We start from the raw sequence: 21,345 nt of genomic DNA, 5'->3' as shown, positions 1-21,345 counted from the left end.
AAAACAAAAAAAGCAAGCTCAACTCTGCTTCTTTTTTAAAGATTTTATTTATTTCCTTGACAGGGGGAGGGCTCACAAGCAGAGAGAGAGGCAGAAGTAGGCTCCCCGCGGAGCCCGGTGAGGGCTCCATCCCAGGACGCTGGGATCATGACCATGACCGGAGCCAAAAGCAGACACCGAACCCACTGAGCCACCCAGGCGCGCCCCAACTCTCGAGTTACTTTCCAATTTAAAGTTCCAGAGTAGGGAACGGTTCCCTCGGCGATAACTCCCCGCTTCGGCCAGCACTCGTCCCGGGGGCGCTCAAGAGCTCGGCGCGGGGCGGGGGGCGGGGGCGGGGGCGGGGGCGGGGGGGAGGGCGGTGCCGCGGAGAAGAAGAAGGAGGAGGAGCCAGAGGAGGAAGTCTGGGGCCCGGTGGGCGCAAGCGGGCCATGGTGCTGCCGCTGCCGCTGTTCCGGAGCGCGCGCCGGCCGATCCTGGCGTCCGCGGAGGCTGCTCTCTGGGGTGAGCTCGGTGGTCCCTGGGTAAAGAGAGAGCGTCTGACCTCGGGCTCGGGGAAGGAATGGCATTGGTGGGGGTGCTCGCTGCTTGCGGCTTCCAGTTAAAAATCAGTCCAATTACTCTTGGCTCCTGGGAAGATATAGCACCTACATTCCGTTCTCGTTCTTTCCGATTCCGGGCTACTTGGGTCTGGGGGTGCTCGGGGGACGCAGGGAGAGAGGTCAGCGTTGCTCCAGGGAGCTCGCGTAGGGGAGGCTTTTAGGAAGATACTGGTGCGGAACTGGGCAGTGAAGGTCAGTTGGCGACTAGACGAGCGAGCAACAGGGCCAGTTTCTGCTGGAGACTGAGGATGAGCCCAGCTTTGCGAGTTACACCTGTGACCCACTGGGGAGCCGCGCTCAGAGCTCCGTGGCAAGTCACCTAGAACTGTAACACTTAGAGCTGTTAAAGTACCACTGCTAATTTTACGGACGGCAAAACCGGCCGGAGAAACGAAGGTTGTTCGTGGAGGCGTTGTGTGCATGACTCAGAGCATGCTTCCAGTCCCTTCGTTCTGCTTTACCTGGTCTCTCCGTTACCACAATTTTTATTTGTGGATGCAGCTGCAGAGACCGTGGCATGACACTGTGTCCCAAACTCTCCCAACCACTTACTCCACGTGCACTCTTGGTGCATCCTCTGTAGTTTAAAATGTGCTTGTTCGATGCAAATATGTTGTTTATTGAGTGCCTAGAAATGCAGACCTCCTGCTGGGGATACAGCCTCAGTTCACGTCACCATTTTAGGGAGAGACAGACACAGGTAAACAATGACCACACACAGAGCCCCGGGAGACTGCAATGGAAAAAGCAAGTATTCTATCCGAGTTGGAGAAAGTGTTAGAGAAAAGGTGCCTTTTCATTAAAAAAAATTTTACTAGTGGGGTGCCTGGCTGGCTCATTGGTGGAGCATGCAACCCTTGATCTCAGAGCTGTTATGCTGGAGCCCCAGGTGGGGCGTAGAGATGACTTAAAATCTTTAAAGAAAAAATTCTGCTAGTGATACATTATATTCCCATTATATTCCAACAGACAATAAAGAACAGCTGACAGTTCCCTCTATACACGCTCCCATATTCCACCCTCCTCGCCAAATGTGGTTGGGTATACATCCTTCTGAACACTTTTCTATGAGTCTAGATAAATGTACACTTAAAAATACTACATATATAATATGTAGGTGTTGGTGTTTTTTAATTTATGCCCCAGAATTCCTGTCCCTGCAATCCCACTCCCCAGAAATAGTTTCTTGTTTACTTCCAGGTGTTCTTCTGGACATTTATAAAACATAAGTATTGTATCTTATGTGTGTATCGATCTTAAAGGGAGAGCTTTTTCATTTAGCAATATGGACATCTCTCCAAGTCAATAAATGTAGGTAAATGCTTGTAAATGCTGCATGCTATGCTTCATAATTAATTTAACTATTCCCTGTATGAATATTTACATTGCTTCCAATCGCCAGGGTGGGTTTCTAATCTTGCAGCCTAGACTTTCCAAAGAGAATACTGTCGAGTCTTGTCTTCTTAATGACCTGAGGCTGCTAACATGAGTGCTTGTTACTGAAACAGTGGCCCCTCCCCATAACACTGAAAATGTCCTTTGTCTCCTACATTTCCACGAGGATAAAAACTTGCCGTCTACCTTTATTCTCTGAAAGTATCCCCTCAGGTTTTATTCTACTAGTTTTATTCTCATCTTCCTCTTTGCTTCTGTTTAGACTTATGCAGGGCTGAAGCAGGATCCCAAACCTGACCTACTAAGTCATGTACACTGAGCTGTACTCACACACCTTTGTGGTGACCTGAAGTGAGTCAACTTTCATCTACCACATCCTGTCCTGTCTCTCCCCTGAGTTCTGACCTCTCTAAGGTTCTAAGTAGATTTTGGGGTAATAGTCAGGTTGTGTAAAGGCCTTTACTTAATCCTAGTCCTACAAAGAACAACAGAAAACACGGAAGTGCTTTGTCAATATGAATCAGTTGGCAGCAGTAGAAAATGCTTTAAAAAAGGAGGGAGGTTGGGGAAGGTGACAGTCAGAGGACGTGGCGACTCGAGCGGCTATTTAAGGGAAAATACTGTGAGTGAGTAGTAATGGAGGTTGAGAAGACAAGTAACTTTGAGGAGCTCAAAGACAGTATATGGATTCCCCTTTCATATTAAATTCACCACTTCATCTGATAAATGCATTGCCGTATCTAAAATTTCCATTTTAATCTTTTATTCCCTAGAATCTTTAGATTCCCTTTAATCTTTTACTCCCTGGAGTCCCTAAAATAATCTTTATATCCCATAGGATGGTTGTTCACTTGCTTTTCAAATTTTGCTGCAAGTGGTTCTCAAAAAGTCAAAATATTTATTGAAGTGATTACATTGGAAGTCATAAAATGTTCACACCAAACCCAAATACACGTTCGATAAGGAAGCACACCAAATGTTCTTACTAATATTTTCTCTCTGGAGTAACAATCATTATTTCTAATGTATTCTTTCTTGGTTGTGGGTTGTTTATATTCACTGTTACATGGTCTCTAGAAATAATTTTCTTTTTTTTTAAGATTATATTTATTTATTTGTGAGAAAGAGCACAAGTGGGGAAATAGGGTAAAGCAGGCTCCCCACTGAGCAAGGAGCATGATGCAGTGCTTGATCCCAGGATCCTGAGATCATGACCTGGGCCGAAGGCAGCAGCTTAACCGACTGAGCCACCCAGGTATCCCTAGAAATAATTTTAGGTATTCAACAGATACTAATGTGGGATTTCTAAGGTGTCAACATCCAAAAGAGGATTACAGATGAACCAGAGAATTTATTTTATAGTTGTGGCAAGAGTGAGTTGCCATCATTATGGTTGTTATCATTAAGCAAAAACTTTTATGTTTCAAATAGTTACATTTTTCCCATCAAAATTTTGTTTGAAATTATAAAAAGAATATCAAACTGAATTGGTAGGAAGTGATGGTACGCTATTTCTAAGTGGAAAATTTTTTTTAAAGATTTGTATTTATTTGAGAGAGAGAGCAAGCACACAAACAGGGAGTAGGACAGAGGGAGAGGGAGAAGCAGGCTCCCCACTGAGCAGGGAGCCCAGTGCGGGGCTCTGATCTCAGGACCCTAGTATCATGACTTGAGCTGAAGGCAGACGCTTAACAGACTGAGCCACCAAGGTGCCCCTCTAAGTGAAATTTAGCTCAGTATTTTATTTTTTATTTTTTAAAATATTTTTATTTATTTATTTGATAGAGAGAGATCACAAGTAGGCAGAGAGGCAGGCAGAGAGAGAGAGGGAAGCAGGCTCCCCGCTGAGCAGAGAGCCCAATGTGGGGCTCGATCCCAGGACCCTGAGATCATGACCTGAGCTGAAGGCAGAGGCTTAAACCACTGAGCCACCCAGGCACCCCTAGCTCAGTATTTTAAAGCAGAACATATAATACAAAACTATATTATATTATAATATAGAAAAGAAGCTAAATTTATGAAAAAATACATTCAGAACCCAAATCATGTGTATGACTTCTATATATAGTTTCTTTAAACATATAATAATTAAATTGCATTAGGCTAATTGAAATTAAATAATTCAAAAAATAGGGGTGCCAGCTGGCTCACTTGGAAGAACTTGCATGCAACTCTTTATCTTGGGTAAGCCCCACACTGGGTGTAGATATTACATCAATAAATAAAATTTTAAAAAATTTTTTCAAAGAATAATTGAATCTAGAACTTAGAGATATATCATAATAATGCTAAATTTCTTTTAAAAAAAAAAAACATTTTATTTATTTGACAGAGAAAGAGGGAATACAAGCAGGGGGTTGTGGGAAAAGGAGAACAGGCTTCCCGCAGAGCGGGGGACTCCATGAGGGTCTCCATGAGCAGCTCCATGCCAGGACTCTGGGACATTGACCTGAGCTGAAGGCAGATGCTTAATGACTGAGCGACCCAGGCGCCTCTAGAAGTAATCCTAAATTCCTTAAGTTTTCTGTTTGGAAAAAAAAAAAAAAAAGCTTCTTCCTACAAGTTTCTTCTTACTAAACAGACCTGACAATTTTAGAAAAGCAAGCTTCTAAACATGTATATGCAGTATGTATCAGACCATTCTGAATTATACTGGATCTTCAATTTGCATAGTCTAATTTGATGCGATTTTAAATATTTTTAGGTCAGGGGCACCTGAGTGGCTCAGTGGGTTAAGCCTCTGCCTTCAGCTCAGGTCATGATCTCAGGGTCCTGGATGGAGTCCTGCATCGGGCTCTCTGCTCAGCAGGGAGCCTGCTTGCCCCTCTCTCTGCCTGCCTCTCTGCTTACTTGTGATCTCTGTCAAATAAATAAATAAATAAATAAATAAATGGATGGATGAATGAATGAATGAATTTAGGTCATCATTTTATCTCACACTGAAATTTGGGTTGGTAGGTTGATTTTTTTTTTTTTTTTTAAGCTATAGGCATTTGAAAAAGAGCAAATATGGAGAGAGGATTTCTCTGAACTCCTCTTACCTGCCTTAAGACAGTCCTCCAAAAGGAACTCAATTTCATAAATCCCCTCCCCAAGAGTTTCACCAACCAAGGATGATTGACTCATCACAGGAAAGGAGACTAGAACTCAACACCACACCCAATCTTTGTCACAAACTGGCATACCTCCCATTTATTCTTCTACGAGCCCGTTCATCTTTCCTAAAAATCATTTACTCTCCCCCAAGAGGCCTACATTCTGTCTCCCTATGAAGATGAGAATTCTTATTTTTTTTAATTTAAAAAAGTACATATTTTATTTTTTTATTTTTTTAAACTTTTTTTTTAAGATTTTATTTATTTATTTGACAGAGAGAAATCACAAGTAGATGGAGAGGCAGGCAGAGACAGAGAGAGAGGGAAGCAGGGTCCCTGCTGAGCAGAGAGCCTGATGCAGGACTCGATCCCAGGACCCTGAGATCATGACCTGAGCCGAAGGCAGCAGCTTAACCCACTGAGCCACCCAGGCGCCCCAAAAAAGTACATATTTTAAATTTTTTATCTTTTTTGCTTTCACCCATTTCTCCTGCCCCACCCCTCCCTGCCTCTGGCAACCACCAGTCTGTTCTCTGTATCTGTGAACTTGGATTTTGAAGGTTTGTTTATTTTTTTGCTTGTTTGCTTTTGGTTCCACATATGAGATCACACGGTATTTATCTTTCTTGATATGACTTAGGGTAATGCCCTCAAGGTCCATGTCTCAAATGCCAAGAGTTCATTCTTTTTTATGGCTGAATATTTGTGTGTGTGTGTGTGTGTGTGTGTGTGTGTACCACAATTTCTTTATTTTTTTTTAAGATTTTATTTATTTATTTGACAGACAGAGATCACAAGTAGGCAGAGATGCAAGCAGAGAGAGAGGAAGAAGCAGGCTCCCTACCGAGCAGAGAGCCCGATGTGGGGCTCGATCCCAGGACCCCAGGATCATGTCCTGAGCCAAAAGCAGAGGCTTTAACCCACTGAGCCACCTAGGCGCTCTGTGTACCACAATTTCTTTATCCATTTATCCATCAATGGACACTTAGGCTGTTTCTATATCTTGGCTGTTACACATAATGCTGCAGGAAACACAGTGGTGCATATATCTTTTGAAGGTAGCATCTTCATTTTGCTCAGATAAATACCAGAAATGGAATTGCTGGATCATATGGTAGTTCTATTCTTAATTTTTTGAGGAACTTCCATATTGTTTTCCACAGTGGCTGCACCAATTCACATTCCCAGTAGTGCATGAGGGTTCCCTTTTCTCCACATTCTCATTGACACTAGTTACTTCTTGTCATACAATGTGATCTATCGTGCATACTTTTCTGAATTCTTTTCTCACTTAGGTATTCAGAAACTTTTCATGGCTGTACATATAACTCTTTTAACTACTGCATATAGTCCATAGTATGGATTACCACAGTTTATTTAACCAGTCCCCTCTTGATGGACATTTTGGTTTCCATTTTTTTGCCGTTCTGAAAACTTCAGTAGTTACTGTACACAGCTCTTTGTGTATCTCTACAAGTAACTTACTAGAATAGATACTTAGAAGTGGAACTGTTGGGTTGGTGACAAGTGGTATTCAACAGAGTCTTCAAGGAGAGTAAGAGTGTGCCAGGTAGAGATGAGGAAGGAAGAAAAGAACCCTTCAGAAAGAACCGTGTGCATATATCATGAAGGAAGGTGAAAACATGTATTTGAAGATTGCACCATAGAGATTGCTTAAACCTCACAATAACTCAGAAAGGTTAAGTAATATTATTACTGTTTTAAAAATAAGAAACAAAGTCCTGGAGAATTTAAGTAATCTTCCCAGGACTACAGAGCTAAGTGGACAAGGGAGGATTTGAACCTGGTTTATCAGACTCTAAAATCCCTGCTCTTTCCATTATAAAAAGGTAGTTGGGGCACATGTCTACTTTTGATGTAGCTGGAGGGTAGGGTTCTTGATGCAGAGGAGGAATGGGGAGGAGGAGAAGGTCTGGTAAATTATGCTGGTAAAGTAGATTGAAGGACATGAAAGATCATGCTAAGGAGTTCAGACTGTGTCTTATAACGTAGGCTGTAGGGAACATCCAGGCAAGGCTAGATTGACCAGTGTAGAAAAGCCAAACTGGAGTTTATTCAAAAACGAGCCTCAAAAATGTGAAAATCACATATAGCCTGTGTTACTCTTCAGAATCCCTCAAGAGAATCACACCTCATCGCAATAAATCCCAAACAGCCAGTTTTCCTTCAGTGTAGGAACTGATCGCTGTTTCTTTGATCACGCAATAGATGAAGTGGTTGATTTACAAGTAGAGGCCTTGTACAAAAAATACACTATAGCTTTTTTTTTTTAATTTTTAATTTTTTTGACAGACAGAGGGCCTGACGTGGGGCTCGATCCCCGGACCCTGAGATCATGACCTGAGCCAAAGGCAGAGGCTTAACCTACTGAGCCACCCAGGTGCCCCAAAAATACACTATAGCTTTCACTCAAGAGTTAGTATGGACTTGAGGCTCACAGCATGAGAGGCTTGGGGGGGGGGGGGCAGAGACTCATTAAGAGAATATTTGTGCCGTAGAAAGCTAGGAAATCTAGTCCTCATTGACTGTACACGTGCTCTCCATTGCCCCCTACATACACACACACCCCAACAGGAAGCATAGAGAAAACTGAATGTCAGTTTGGCTCTAATATCTAAGAAAAACATAACTATCTTTGATTCGGTTACACAAGTTACATGCCGAGATGATATTTGTTTCCCTGTGGTGAAGTACCACAGACTTGAGTTTAACCATTTTTTAAATTACCGTAGTTTTCCAATTCCTAACAACGAGGAACTGTATCAAGTCAGCTGGCTGACTTGTTGCATTCCGGGAATTCACAAAAAAGTTGAGTGAGAAATAGTTTTATCCCAGGCATTTTAAGATAGAATCTTATAAATTACATGAGCCAACTATTCAAAATCTGAAGAGGATGGGGAAATCTGTATTTTTATTTTTTTACTGTATTTGCTTTGATAAAATATATGTAAATATATTTTAAATATATATTTATATTATATATTATATATTATATTAAATATTAAATAAATATAAAGTTTGCCATTTTAGCCATTTTTTATAAATTTTTTAAATTTAATTTTATTTTTTTTCATTGATCCAAGATTCATTGTTTAGGCACCACACCCAGTGCTCCATGTAATACGTGCCCTCCTTAATACCCACCACCAGACTCACCTCTCCTCCTACTCCTCCTCCCCTCCAAAACCCTGTTTGTTTCTCAGAGTCCACAGTCTCTCATGGTTCATCTCCCCCTCCGATTTCCCTCAACTCACTTCTCTCCTTCTCCTAGTGTCCTCCATGTTATTCCTTATGCGCCACAAGTAAGTGAAACCGTATGATACTTGACTTTCTCTGCTTGACTTATTTCACTCAGCATAATCTCTTCCAGTCCCATCCATGTTGATACAAAAGTTGGGTATTCATCCTTTCTGATGGAGGCATAATATTCCACTATATATATGGACCATATCTTCTTTATCTGTTCATCTGTTGAAGGGCATCTTGGCTCTTTCCACAGTTTGGCAACTGTGGCCATTGCTGCTATGAACATTGGGGCACAGATGGCCCTTCTTTTCACTACATCTGTATCTTTGGGATAAATACCCAGTAGTGTAATTGCAGGGTCATTGGGTAGCTCTATTTTTAATTTCTTTTTTTTTAAGACTTTTTATTTATTTATTGCAGAGAGAGAGAGACAGCGAGAGAGGGAAGACAAGCAGGGGGATTGGAAGAGGGAGAAGCAGGCCTCCGGCCAAGCAGAGAGCCTGATGCAGGGCTCATACCCAGGACCCTGGGATCATGACTCTAGCCGAAGGCAGATGCTTAACAGCTGAGTCATCCAGGCACCTCTCTATTTTTAATTTCTTAAGGAATCTCCACACTGTTTTCCAAAGTGGCTGCACCAACTTGCTTCCCACCAACAGTGTAAGAGGGTCCCCTTTCTCCACATCCTCTCCGACACATATTGTTTACTGTCTTGATAAATTTGGCCATTCTAATTGTGTGAGGTGGTATCTCAATGTGGTTTTGATTTGAATCTCTCTGATGGCAAATGATGATGAACATTTTTTCATGTGTCTGTTAGCCATTTTTGAGTGTACAATTCAGTGGCATTAATTGTATTCACAACATTGTGGGGATCGTTACCACTGTATTTCAAAAAATTTTCATCACCCCCAACAGAAACTCAAACCCATTGAGCAATAACACCCCTCCCTCCAACTTCTGGTAATCTCTAACCTACTTTCTATGAATTTACCTGTTCTAGATATTTCATGAGTGGAATCATTAAATATTTGTCATTTTGTGTCTGGATTACTTCACTTAGCGTGTTCTCCATGTCTTAGTTTCAAGCTGCAGTATGTGTTAGAGCTTCATTCCTTTTTATGACGGAATAATATTTCATTGTATGTATAAGCCACATTTTGTTAATCCATTCATCTGTTGAATGAACACTTGAGCTGCTTCCATCTTTTAGCTATTGCGAATAATTGTGAATAATGCTGCTATGAGCATTGGTGTCTGAGTTTGAGTCCCTGTTTTCAAATCTTTTGGGTACATACCTTGGAGTGGAATTGCTAGGAAACCTGAATTTTTTAACTAGTATATTTGTCCATTTTTCCATCTTTTGCTGTCAGTGAGAAAGACAAATGAAAATAGCGCAGTGTTTGGTTTTACAAAGGAAATGCGGTTTTTCAAAACTCACTTTTGGATTTTCTTAACTATTTAATAAATAGAACCATGAAGTGTTTTTTTGTGTGTGTGTTGTGTTTTGTTTTGTTTTGTTTGGCCTATGCACATTGCAGAAAATTTACTAAGACATTAAAGGATGAACCAAGAAAGTCTGGGAACCCCTGGTTTATACCTAATGCTCTCTAACTAGTTTTATAAATTTAATACTATATTTTTGATAACTTACATTAAATAATATGCCATTGTATAAATGCACTACTTACAACTATTTCCTTATGGATAGACTTCCAGCCTCTTGCCATTTTTCAGTACTACAAAGAATGCTGCCCATGAATATATTTATACAAATATACATTTGTATGCATTCATGTTAATACTCCTGTAGGAAGATAGATTCCTAAAAGTGAAATTGTGAAGTAAAAAATATACACATAGAGTGTTATTCCTGCTAAATTTTCCTTTCAAAAGGTTATGACATTACACACTCCCAACATTGTAAAAGAGTACCCATTTCTTCATACCTTTACCAATATTTGATGTTATCAATCCCTTTTAATTTTTACAAATCTGGCAAAATTTGAAAAATTTTGTTTGTATCTTGCATTTCCTTAATAAGTAGTGAGTTAAGTCATCTTTTTACATTTTATTGATCATTGGTATTATTCGGGCCAATTCCCTGTTCCTGTTTTGGCCATTTTTCTATTGGGAATTTTGTCCTTTTCCTATTTGTATAAGCTCTATTAATACTAATGTTTTGTCTTTTTTGTGTTATGAATATTTTGTTCCTGCCTGCCACGTGTCTTCTAGTTATTCATTATTCTTTTCCCATATATAAATTTAGCATATTTATGAGGTCAAATCTTTATGGCTTTTGCCGTGTTTAGAATGGTCTTCTTATTCCAAGGTTTAAATTATCTGCTCATGTTTTCTATTGGTACTTCTAAGATACTAGTTTTTAGATTGAAATTTATATTTATTTACATGTAAGGAATGAGGCAATAGCCTGCTTATCCTTTCTTCCTATTGGCTGGCTATTTGCCCTGCATATTTGTTGAACAAAATATCCCCATTATTTTGAAATATAATTGTTACCAAATACTGAATTCTCATAGATTACGGTATGTTGTGTGTCTGCTTCTCAAACTGAGGGTTGCTGGGGGGAGGGGGTTTGGGAGAAGGGGGTGGGATTATGGACATTGGGGAGGGTATGTGCTTTGGTGAGTGCTGTGAAGTGTGTAAACCTGGTGATTCACAGACCTGTACCCCTGGGGATAAAAATATATGTTTATAAAAAAATTAAAAATTAAATTAAAAATTAAAAAAAAAACTCTTTCTATGCCAGCTTATACTGTTTATACCAATTTCACTTTATAAGATACTTCATTTTTTTTAAAGATTTTTTTATTATTTATTTATTTGATAGACAGAGATCACAAGTAGGCAGAGAGGCAGGCAGAGAGAGAGGAGGAAGCAGGGTCCCAGCTGAGCAGAGAGCACGATGCGGGGCTTGATCCCAGAACCCTGGGATCATGACCTGAGCCAAAGGCAGAGACTTTAACCCACTGAGCCACCCAGGCGCCCCAGATATTTCAACCTTTGAGCATTTATTATTTACTTTATAGCAGTCATTTTGTTGTGAAATATGATTATTAAATTTTTTTTAATTTTATTTTATTTTAAAAATCTTCGGGGTTTTCTTTCATGCTTAAGAAATCAATTTGGACCTTTAGAAAAGTTGGAAAAATAAAATGGAGTTCCCTTTATTCTTACCCAACTTCCCTTAACGTAAGCATCTTAGATGGTACAGTTACTGAAATCAGGAAAGTAATACTAACATAATATTGTTAACTAATCCATAGGCCTTATTTGAATTTCACCAGTTTTCCCACTGAGGTCTTTTTTAGTCCCAGATCCAATCCAGGATTCTATGTTATTACCTCGTCATGGCTCCTTAGTCTGCTTCAATCTGTGACAGTTCCACAGCTTTTGTCTTTCATAACTTTGACACTTTTTTAAGAGTATTGGTTATTTTGTAGGTTGAGTTTGAGATTTTCTTCTGACTTGATTCAGGGTATGTATTTTGGCAAAAATACTAAGGAAGTGATGTGCTCTTCTTTGAGCATCCTATCAAAGTATACATGTTGACATTTCTTACTACTAGTGAAGTGATCTTTGAATAATTGGTTAAAGTAGTATCTTTCAGGTGTTTCCTTTTGTTATTAGTACGTATTTCCTGGGGGAGATACTATCCTGTTTCTAATCAAAATTTCACCTACTAACTCTAGCTTCTGTCAATGGCTCTCGCTGAAATAATTATTACTTGTTAACCTAATGGTGATTTTCTCTTTTCATCATTCATTCTACATTTATCAATTGAAATAACCCCTTCTCCCCATTTATTCAATTTTATCCTTATATCAGTGTGGACCCATGGATTTATTTTATAGGATATGACCCAGTACCATATTATGTTACCAGTTATTTAAGTTTTTATTTAAGTAATCCCTACACCCAGCATAGGGCTTGAACTCACAGCCCTGAGATCAAGAGTCACAGGCTCTTCTGACAGAGCCAGCCAAGGTGCCCCACCAATTATTTAACAGATAGAAACAACCTTTAAGTACTTACAAGTGTAGTTTCAAATATAAGGTTCCCACATCTTCACTTGCAAGGGGAAATTGAAATTTTCTTAACATTGTAATTTGGATTATGATTAAATTCACAAGTTATTTGCAGGATTCAGGTACCAAATGCTGAATGTGTATTTATAAGTTCCACCTAATTAAGGGCTTGGAGAGAGTAGAATATGGAGCTGGCACAAGGCCAGCCATTCAGCATGGAGGGCACGAGGGTAGCCTTCCTGTGGCTCTGTCAGGCTGTGTACAAAATACATATACAGGTCAGTGAAGTAAAAGAACTGACTGGAATCAGGGGGGAAATTCCTTTGACCTGCCTTCCAGATATTAATAGCAATGTTACTTTGAAGGTACCGAAATTATTTTATTCTTTCCAGGTTTGAAGTCAATAAAGGGAAGCTGCTATAACTTTTGTACAGCTATTTTTAAAGATGTCACTTATAAGGAACTTAAAAACCTCTTGAATTCCAAAAAAATTATGTTAATTGATGTTAGAGAGCCATGGGAAATTGTCGAGTATGGGAAAATTCCCGGGTCCATCAACATTCCACGTAAGTGATGTGTGACTTGAATTAATTCCTCACAAAAGTATATATTCAGTAATATACTGTACCTAAGATTTAATTGAAATTCTTAACATTTTCTTTCAGTGGGTGAGGTAGGTAAAGCTCTACAGATGAACCCGAAAGACTTCAAAGAGAAGTACAACGAAGTAAAACCATCCAAATCAGACAGTCTGGTGTTTTCTTGTTTAGCTGGAGTGAGAAGCAAGAAGGCTTTGGACATGGCAGTATCTCTGGGCTTTAACAGGTGCATAAATGAAGTATAAAATTGTATTCAAGAGTGTGTATAATAGCAGTGTTTCATATGTATTATATTTTTACTGGTCGACTGAAAAATGTCTTCTAATACTGTGTTATTAATAGCAGGATAGAGACTAAGCCTCTATATTTTCATCCTACTCAAAAGTAACAGTCTTTCACGTAGGTTTAAAGGCTAGAGTAGTCATGGCATCTCTACATCTCTAAAGTTCCTATCAACTTTGTGTTATAAAGCAGAAGGGAATTTTTACAGCACTAACCTTGCTATATGTTTTCAGTGCTCAACACTATGCTGGAGGATGGAAGGAATGGGCAACCTATGAATTTTCAGAGAAGAAACACGGAAATTGATTTTTGGAATACCAGTTGGCACTTTTTGGGCACCTGGGTGGCTCAATGGGTTAAGCCTTTGCCTTCGGCTCAGGTCATGATCTCAGGGTCCCACATCAGGCTCTCTACTCAGCAGGGAGCCTGCTTTCTCCTCTCTCTCTCTCTCTGACTGCCTGTCTGCCTACTTGTGATCTCTCTCTGTCAAATAAATAAATAAATTCTTAAAAACAAACAAAAAAAGAAAACCAAGTTGGCTCTTTCCTTCTGTATATGCAGCTTATGATATTGAAATGTACAAAGGTTTACACAAAGCCAGGGCATCACCGGAAAGGGTTTTGTGTAACTCAGTTACTTGTTGTATCTTTTCTTTAACTGTTTAAGTTGAGAATACTACTTGCCCTTGCCTATTTTCAAAGGCTATTGAGGATTGAAATAATGTATGTGACTTGCCATGGGAGTATTAAGGGTTAGGATTCTAGGGGCACCTGGGTGGCTCAGTGGGTTAAGCCTCTGCCTTCAGCTCAGGTCATGATCCCAGGGTCCTGGGATCAAGCCCCACATCAGGCTCTCTGCTCGGCAGGGAGCCTGCTTCCTCCTCTCTCTCTGCTTGCCTCTCTGCCTACTTGTGATCTCTGTCAGATAAATAAAAAAAAAAATCTTTAAAAAAAAAAAGGGTTAGGATTCTAGAAATGAATTTTTTTTTAAGATTTTATTTATTTATTTGACAGACAGAGATCACAAGTAGGCAGAGAGGCAGGCAGAGAGAGAGGAGGAAGCAGGCTCCCTGCCGAGCAGAGAGCCCGATGCGGGACTCGATCCCAGGACCCTGAGATCATGACCTGAGCCGAAGGCAGCGGCTTAACCCACTGAGCCACCCAGGCACCCTAGAAATGAATTTTTAAAATAGTTTAGTATAGTACAATAGTATTCCCAAGCCCAGGATACTTACAGTACCTAATCATAATGTATGGCCATTGTGTTAGCATAGCTTTTGTTCAATAAAGGGGCTATGAACTAAACAAGTTATTTTTTAATAATATATTTGTAAATTTTCCCATTTTAGAAAATTCATAAAATTTCTTTTCTTATAATGATATATAGTACAGATATTTCTGATGGATATATCTTTCACCCATGTATTAAATAAAATAAAAACAGCTAGTAATCATTTCTTGAACACATTTCCTTGGCTTAGATCCAATGCTAAATATTACAAATGCTAAAAAGATAATAAAAAAGATGTGATTCTTCTCTGAAGAGGTCTGATGTCTAGCAGAGGTATATAGAAGTTAGATTTTTAAAAGCAGACTTTGTCTTAAAACACCAAGAATCTGAGATCCAGAAAAATAGGTGAAATACAAACAATGAAAATACATTAACACCATCTAAAAGGCTTACGGTAGTGTTGTAACCATGGTAGTGATATGATTTATAACAAAAAATTAATATGATCTATAAAGATAGAAATAACAGGGATGCCTGGGTGGCTCAGTCAGTTGAACATCTGCCTTCAGCTCAGGTTGTGATCCCAGGATCCTGGGATCAAGCCCCAAGTTTGGGCTCGTTGCTCAGCAGGGAGACTGCTTCTCCCTCTGCCTCTGCCTCTTCCCCTGCTTGTGCGCTCTGATAAATAAAATCTTTTTAAAAAACTATGAAGAAAAAAGATAGAAATAGCAAAATGATTGCTTCTGTAGAGGCAAGATTAACTGGAAAGAGCAGCAAGGAGGGAAATTTCTAGGGTGATGGAAATGCTTTAGATCTTGAGTGAGGTGTTGGTACATACATGTATCAAAACTCATTTTAAAAGGCGAAAGATTTATGTGATCTGAAGAGAAACCAGAGTATAAACTCATTGAACACTTGAAAACATATCTTCTAGGGGAACCTGGGTGGCTCAGTGGTCTGAGCCTCTGCCTTCAGCTCAGGTCATGGTCTCAGGGTCCTGGGATCAAGCCCCACATCTGGCTCTCTGCTCAGCAGGGAGTCTGCTCCCCCCCCCACCTCTGCCTGCCTCTCTGCCTACTTGTGATCTCTGTCTTTCAAATAAATAAATAAAATCTTAAAAAAAAACACATCTTCTGTAATTATATCTCAATTACAAATAAGGAAAATGGGGGGGAGTTTAAATGTAAAGGACTCTCACTAGGATGAGTATAGGCCTTAGAGCACTGACGGTACAACTCTGTTTCTTTCCTCTGTACCTCTTCACCCCCAAATGTTTTTGTCTCATTTTGGCAGTCATTCAGACCATATAAGGCCTAAGAAGTAATTATTAGGACTTGGTTTGTCCTAAATGGTATTACAAGGGAAATCTGGAGTAGAAAAGTGATGTGACCACCTTGAACTTCTATTTCTGAGAATGTCAGTCTAGTTTCTAGCAAACTCCCTATAAGAACTAGAGAAGCTGGCAAGTAAACACACATGCACTGATGCACGCACACCCCTCCATGTTGGGTCATCCTCTACAGCTTTCCTGCTCTCGGGAGCATAGCCCTTCAAACCCTTGCTGCTTTAGTAATTCCTTCATTGATCTTCATTGATAAGATCAATCAAACTGATCTTATCTATAGAAACAAATGTACTAGAACATATAGACTAAGGTGGGATTTGAAGAGCCACGATCTCAGAGAGAAGGGAAGTTGTGGTTGAAGAACTGGGCCCATCGAGGAATGAGAACCTGGGTAGATACACCAGACGTTTAGTTGGAACCCCTGGGAAACGATACCCTCAGAGCAAAGGAGAACCAGAAATTGACCAACCCTCATAAAATTTAAGAATGGCTTTGAATCAACTAAATCCCTGACTGAATTAAGGTGATCTTCCTGCTAACCTAAGGGCCTACCAGCAGTAAGTCCTCTCTTAGAGAGAGATGTCATTATCTAGAGCAAGGGGTTGGCAACAATAAATATTTTAGGTTTGTGGGCCATAAGGTCTCTATTGCAGCTGTTCAACTCTCCTACTATAGCACAAAGCAACCACTGACAGTACATACATGAATGTGTGTGGCTGGATACCCACAAAACTACCGCCACTTAGCTTTGAATTTTATATTTCATGTGCTGCCGCATATTCTTTTAATTATTTTTCAAACATTTAAAAATATGGCAAACCTTCTTAGCTCAAAGTCCAGGCAAAACTAGATGGCAGGGAAGATTAGGCCCATAGGGCACAGCTTACAGACCCCTGAGCCAAAGCCACAAACATTCCTTACAGTTTGTCATATTCATTGTTCAGAATTCTCTGAAATTTATTAGAAATAGCAGTATGTAAGACCTCATGATTGAAAAAATTTTTTAGAAGATTAAAAAAAAAAGACACAATAGAGAAACCTATCTTAAATGGTATTACAAGGGGAATCTGAAGTAGAAAAGTGATGTGACCACCTTGAAGATGATCCGCATGTTGGAATTTTCATACTTTAAAATAACTGACTTACATATTCAATAACTTAGATACAAAAATTATTAAAGTAATGAAAACTACAAAAAAGTATCAAATAGAAATTCTAGAATTTAAGAACACAATAACTGAAATTAACCCAGTAGACGGTAGGTGGGCTTAACAGACACAGCTGATGAGAATTAATAAAAATGGAAAAACTGAGGTACACATGAACATGACTTGCACGGGGAATGTTGAGAGAAGTATACTACAGAAATGTGAATATAGTTTGAAACCATGCAAAGTACTGCTATCTATACATATATGGATGTACCTATATAGTGTAAGTATAAATTAGGAGATGAATAAATACCAGATTCAGAATAATTTCCTTTGGGGAGAGAGCATAGACTTTTAATTTAGCATGTTTGTTGGTTAAACACTCTATTTTACCTTTGTGAGAATGGGATAGGAACTTAGTATCTCTAACTTGGAGGAAATTAAACCAGATTTTACAATTATAATATCCTGGATTCCTGGTACTTAAAAAAAAAAAAAACTTATGATAAAGTATCCTATTAACACAAGCATAAATGCACTTGTGTATTTGTGAACAAGCAAAGGGTTCATATGTTAGAATAATTTATTTTCTAAAGATTTATTTATTTATTTATTTATTTATTTATTTATTTGACAGAGAGACATCACAAGTAGGCAGAGAGGCAGGCAGAGAGAGAGAGAGGAGGAAGCAGCCTCCCTGCCGAGCAGAGAGCCCGATGCGGGACTAGATCCCAGGACCCTGAGATCATGACCTGAGCCGAAGGCAGCGGCTCAACCCACTGAGCCACCCAGGCGCCCGAATAATTTATTTTCTATATTCAAATTTATAAAAAGACAAGCTTCGTTATTTTGAAATTAAAATTTAACAAATGTATCTGAAGTTGCAGTGACCTTTACACTTAAATCTTAAGAGTAAAATCATTACTAAGTTCTATGGTATTGAATGCCTCAAAATACATATAGCATATGATTTAATACATCATTTAAGAAGTGGCTGTTTTAATTCAGTCATGGGAGAATACCCCTTTTACTCTGCTAATGCAAGGGTAGATCAAAAGTTTTAGAAATGTAGAACAGCCAAATTATGTTTTAAAATACTGTATATACTTTTCTCCTAATGGGATAGAAGGAAGCGGTCCTAGAAAAAGTAGCAAGTGGACAGGCTCAGAGTTGAATTAAAGTGTCTCAGGTTTCCTTCATTTATAGTCCCTCTGTGTACACAGTAACAAGTTCTGTGGTGTACTGTGTTATATTTCCTTTGAGAATATTTTTAATCTGATTAAATGTGGGGCTCAATCCCAGAACTCTGAGATCATGACTTGAGCTGAAGGCTGACTTTAACCGACTGAGCCACCAGGCGCCCCCCAAAAAGGAGAGAAAATTAATAAAAAGTATTACAATGGTAGCATCTGGTTAAAGTGTATCCATGTTGGGGGGAGCTGGGTGACTCCTTGTTGGCTCAGTGGGTTAAGCCTCTGCCTTTGGCTCAGGTCATGATCCCAGGGTCCTGGGATCAAGTCCCGCATCTGGTTCTCAGAGAGCCTGCTTTCCCCCCCCCCCCTCTCTCTGCCTGCCTCTCTGCCTATTTGTGATCTGTCTGTCAAATAAAATTTTAAAAATCTTTAAAAAAAAAAAGTGTATTCACATGGGATTAATATTACTGTTTTGAAGATTGTATTAGATAATTTATGCTAAATATTTAATACTATGCTTTATTGCTGCTTTGTGGATCTGTATGGTATGTTACCTGTTTATAGGCAGCTGGTATTTTGGGTTGCTATTTGCATTCAGTTAACAGATAAAGAAGGGAGGTGAAACTTCCAGTTAAACATCTGGTGGCAAGAATGGCAGTGAGATCCCTTATTGCAGGTGGGAATGTAAAATGAAACTCTGAATACTGAATAATGAAATACCTAGACCCCTGACCTCACTTGCCTCCAAGAACTCTGAACAGTCCGGCTCGTACCACCACAGATAAAGCCAGCTTTCATTCTAGAAAAAGTGACCCACTGGCAAAGAAGAGCTTTAGAATAGGATGTTAGGGGTGGGATAATAATGAAAATGTTTTGTGGTGTAATAAGGCCCACCTCTGTAAAGTCCTACTCATGCACACAGACTTCCCAATTATCTCCCTTGGTCTCTCAAATATGGATCTTGAGACAATTAAAGCAAGATTCTAATTTGAAAAATTATGACCAAACAGAAAAAAGGAACTTCAAGGAAAAAGTGCTAATGCAGGAAGCAAAGAAAATTTTTAAAATGACCGGAAAACCTACATGACTATCTGTAGAATGATAACACAGTGCATTCTCAAGCAAGAACAAGGTGCTACTTAAAAAACACCTTTTCTGAAGCAACTAGAGGATGTATCCCATTAAAACAAAGGCAGGCAAAGAAAAGTAAGTGGATTCCCCATATCTTGGATACCAAAACAAAAAGATGAAGGACTTGGGGGAAGAACGTCTTCTTATGAGTGACTTAGGGAATAAATGAGTAATAAATTATTCCAGTGATAAATTAACAAAAGATGCAAAACAAATTGAGCAAATTACAACCAAGGCAATTACTCCTTTCAGAAAGATTAAAAATATTCTCAAAGGAAATATAACACAGTACACTACAGAACTTGTTAGTATGTACACTTTACATGAATTTAACAAAAATTATATAATTAAATTGGGAATGCGATGGAATCGTTTTTTGTTTTTTGTTTTTTGGTTTTTTTTTTGATAGAGACACAGCAAGAGAGGGAACACATGCAGGGAAAGTGTGAGAACAGGCTTCCGGATGAGCAGGGAGCCTGACAGTGGGGCTTGATCCCGGGACGCTGGGATCATGACCTGAGTCCGAGACAGACACTTAATGACTGAGCCACCCAGGCGCCCTATGGAATAGAAGTCTTAGTATAGAACCTGGCTGGTGGGGAAACAGAATAAAGGGGGGTGTATAAGAAAGTGAAATCTTCATCTACCAGAGTAGGAAGTTACTAGATAATTTTACAATTGAAAAAAGAATTAAAAAACTGGAAGGTAAACAGAGGGGGCAGTAAAGTCATTAATAACATGGGCCCTGGAGCCCAGCTGCCCAGGTTTTAAGAATTAGAACCTAATCCAAGCTCTTGTCACATACTTGACCTGTGATTGGGTAAGTTAACTTTCTGTTCCTGAGTTTCCTTCTCTTGTTCTGAGAATTCAATTTCATAATATAGAAAGCAGAGAAAATTCTTGTCACCTAAGTGCTCAATAAATGCTGTAATTATATGCTTATTATTGGGAAATGTGGAAAGTAACACAACAACAAAGAAATAACTAAAAGTTGCTCTGGGGAGCAGGAATGAGCAGTAGGGAGAATGGGTCAGGGGTCTAACATCTTCCTTGCCTTGCAGCAGCACAGTCCATCAATTATAATGCAAGCCATTTAGGTGATCGTTAATTGTCTTACATTTTTAAAAGAGGTGAAATTAACTTCAATACTGTTTTGTTTGGTCCCATCATCCTATCATTTATATTAATAGTTAAAAACACTAGATAGTATACATTCTTTTGTTTTGTACTAAGTATTGAAATCTAACACTATTTTTACATTTATAGCACATCTCAGTTCAGACTGGCCCCATTTTCAGTGTTCAACAGCCACATGTAGCTAGTGGCTATGACACTAGACAGTGCAGCCTACAGTACTATTTGATTTTTTTTTTTTTTTTTACTATTTGATTTTTAAAAACAATTCATGTCATCAATGGCTGATAAGTCACAGAAAGACAACCAGGTATGGTATGCCCTCTGATAAAAGAACCTTACACAATAGTCTACCTGCACCAAAAAAAATATATTTTTAAAAAATCTGAACTTGATCAAGCCTTTAGATTCAATGACTAATTTATAGAAAATACAGAAAAAGGAGTGTGTTAAATGGTACCTCATGAATACAATTAGCAAGATCCATATGGAGAGATACTCTTAGTAGGTAATCAAGCCAAAAAGGGAAAATTAAAAAATAAGATAGGGTAGGGTGGTGGTAATAGAGTGATTGGTATTGAGGAGTGCTGTGATGAGCACTGGGTATGATATTTAACTGATGAATCACTGAACACCGCATCAAGAACTAGTTATGTACTAAACAGTGGCTAACTGAACATTAAAAAAAAAAAAAAGATGGGAGGAGGAATCCATGGATTTAAAAAGATTTAAAGGATTCATCAATTGCAATAATTTATCCTTATTTAGATCTGACTAGATTTAACATTATTTTGACTAATTTTTTAAAAGATTTTATTTATTTGACAGAGATCATAAGTAGGCAGAGAGGCAGGCAGAGAGAGGAGAAAGCA

General features: G+C 39.0%; 1 protein-coding gene across 1 annotated transcript; it reads left to right on the top strand.

Annotated features, from left to right (window-relative positions):
• Positions 1–244: 244 nt before the first annotated feature.
• Positions 245–13,819, top strand: LOC309865507 (thiosulfate sulfurtransferase/rhodanese-like domain-containing protein 3). Its single transcript, XM_082731877.1, has 4 exons — positions 245–504; positions 12,801–12,974; positions 13,074–13,233; positions 13,523–13,819. Exons 1-4 carry the CDS (start codon positions 432–434, stop codon positions 13,593–13,595), a joined length of 480 nt encoding a protein of 159 aa, XP_082588003.1. The 5' UTR covers positions 245–431; the 3' UTR covers positions 13,596–13,819.
• The last annotated feature ends 7,526 nt before the right edge of the window (positions 13,820–21,345 follow it).

The sequence above is a fragment of the Mustela nivalis genome (assembly GCF_964662115.1).
Source record: "Mustela nivalis genome assembly, chromosome: 5".
In the NCBI taxonomy this organism is placed as follows: Eukaryota; Metazoa; Chordata; class Mammalia; order Carnivora; family Mustelidae; genus Mustela; species Mustela nivalis.
The sequence above is the reverse complement of the archived record's forward strand: the minus strand, read 5'-3'. Positions and strand labels throughout refer to the sequence as shown.

Excerpts from the sequence above, each read along its gene's own strand:
- LOC309865507 (XM_082731877.1), top strand. The coding sequence starts at position 432 with ATGGTGCTGCCGCTGCCGCTGTTCCGGAGCGCGCGCCGGCCGATCCTG. Across the intron at positions 505-12,800 it reads CGCGGAGGCTGCTCTCTGGG|GTTTGAAGTCAATAAAGGGA; the intron begins GTGAGCTCGGTG and ends TATTCTTTCCAG. Across the intron at positions 13,234-13,522 it reads GTATCTCTGGGCTTTAACAG|TGCTCAACACTATGCTGGAG; the intron begins GTGCATAAATGA and ends ATATGTTTTCAG.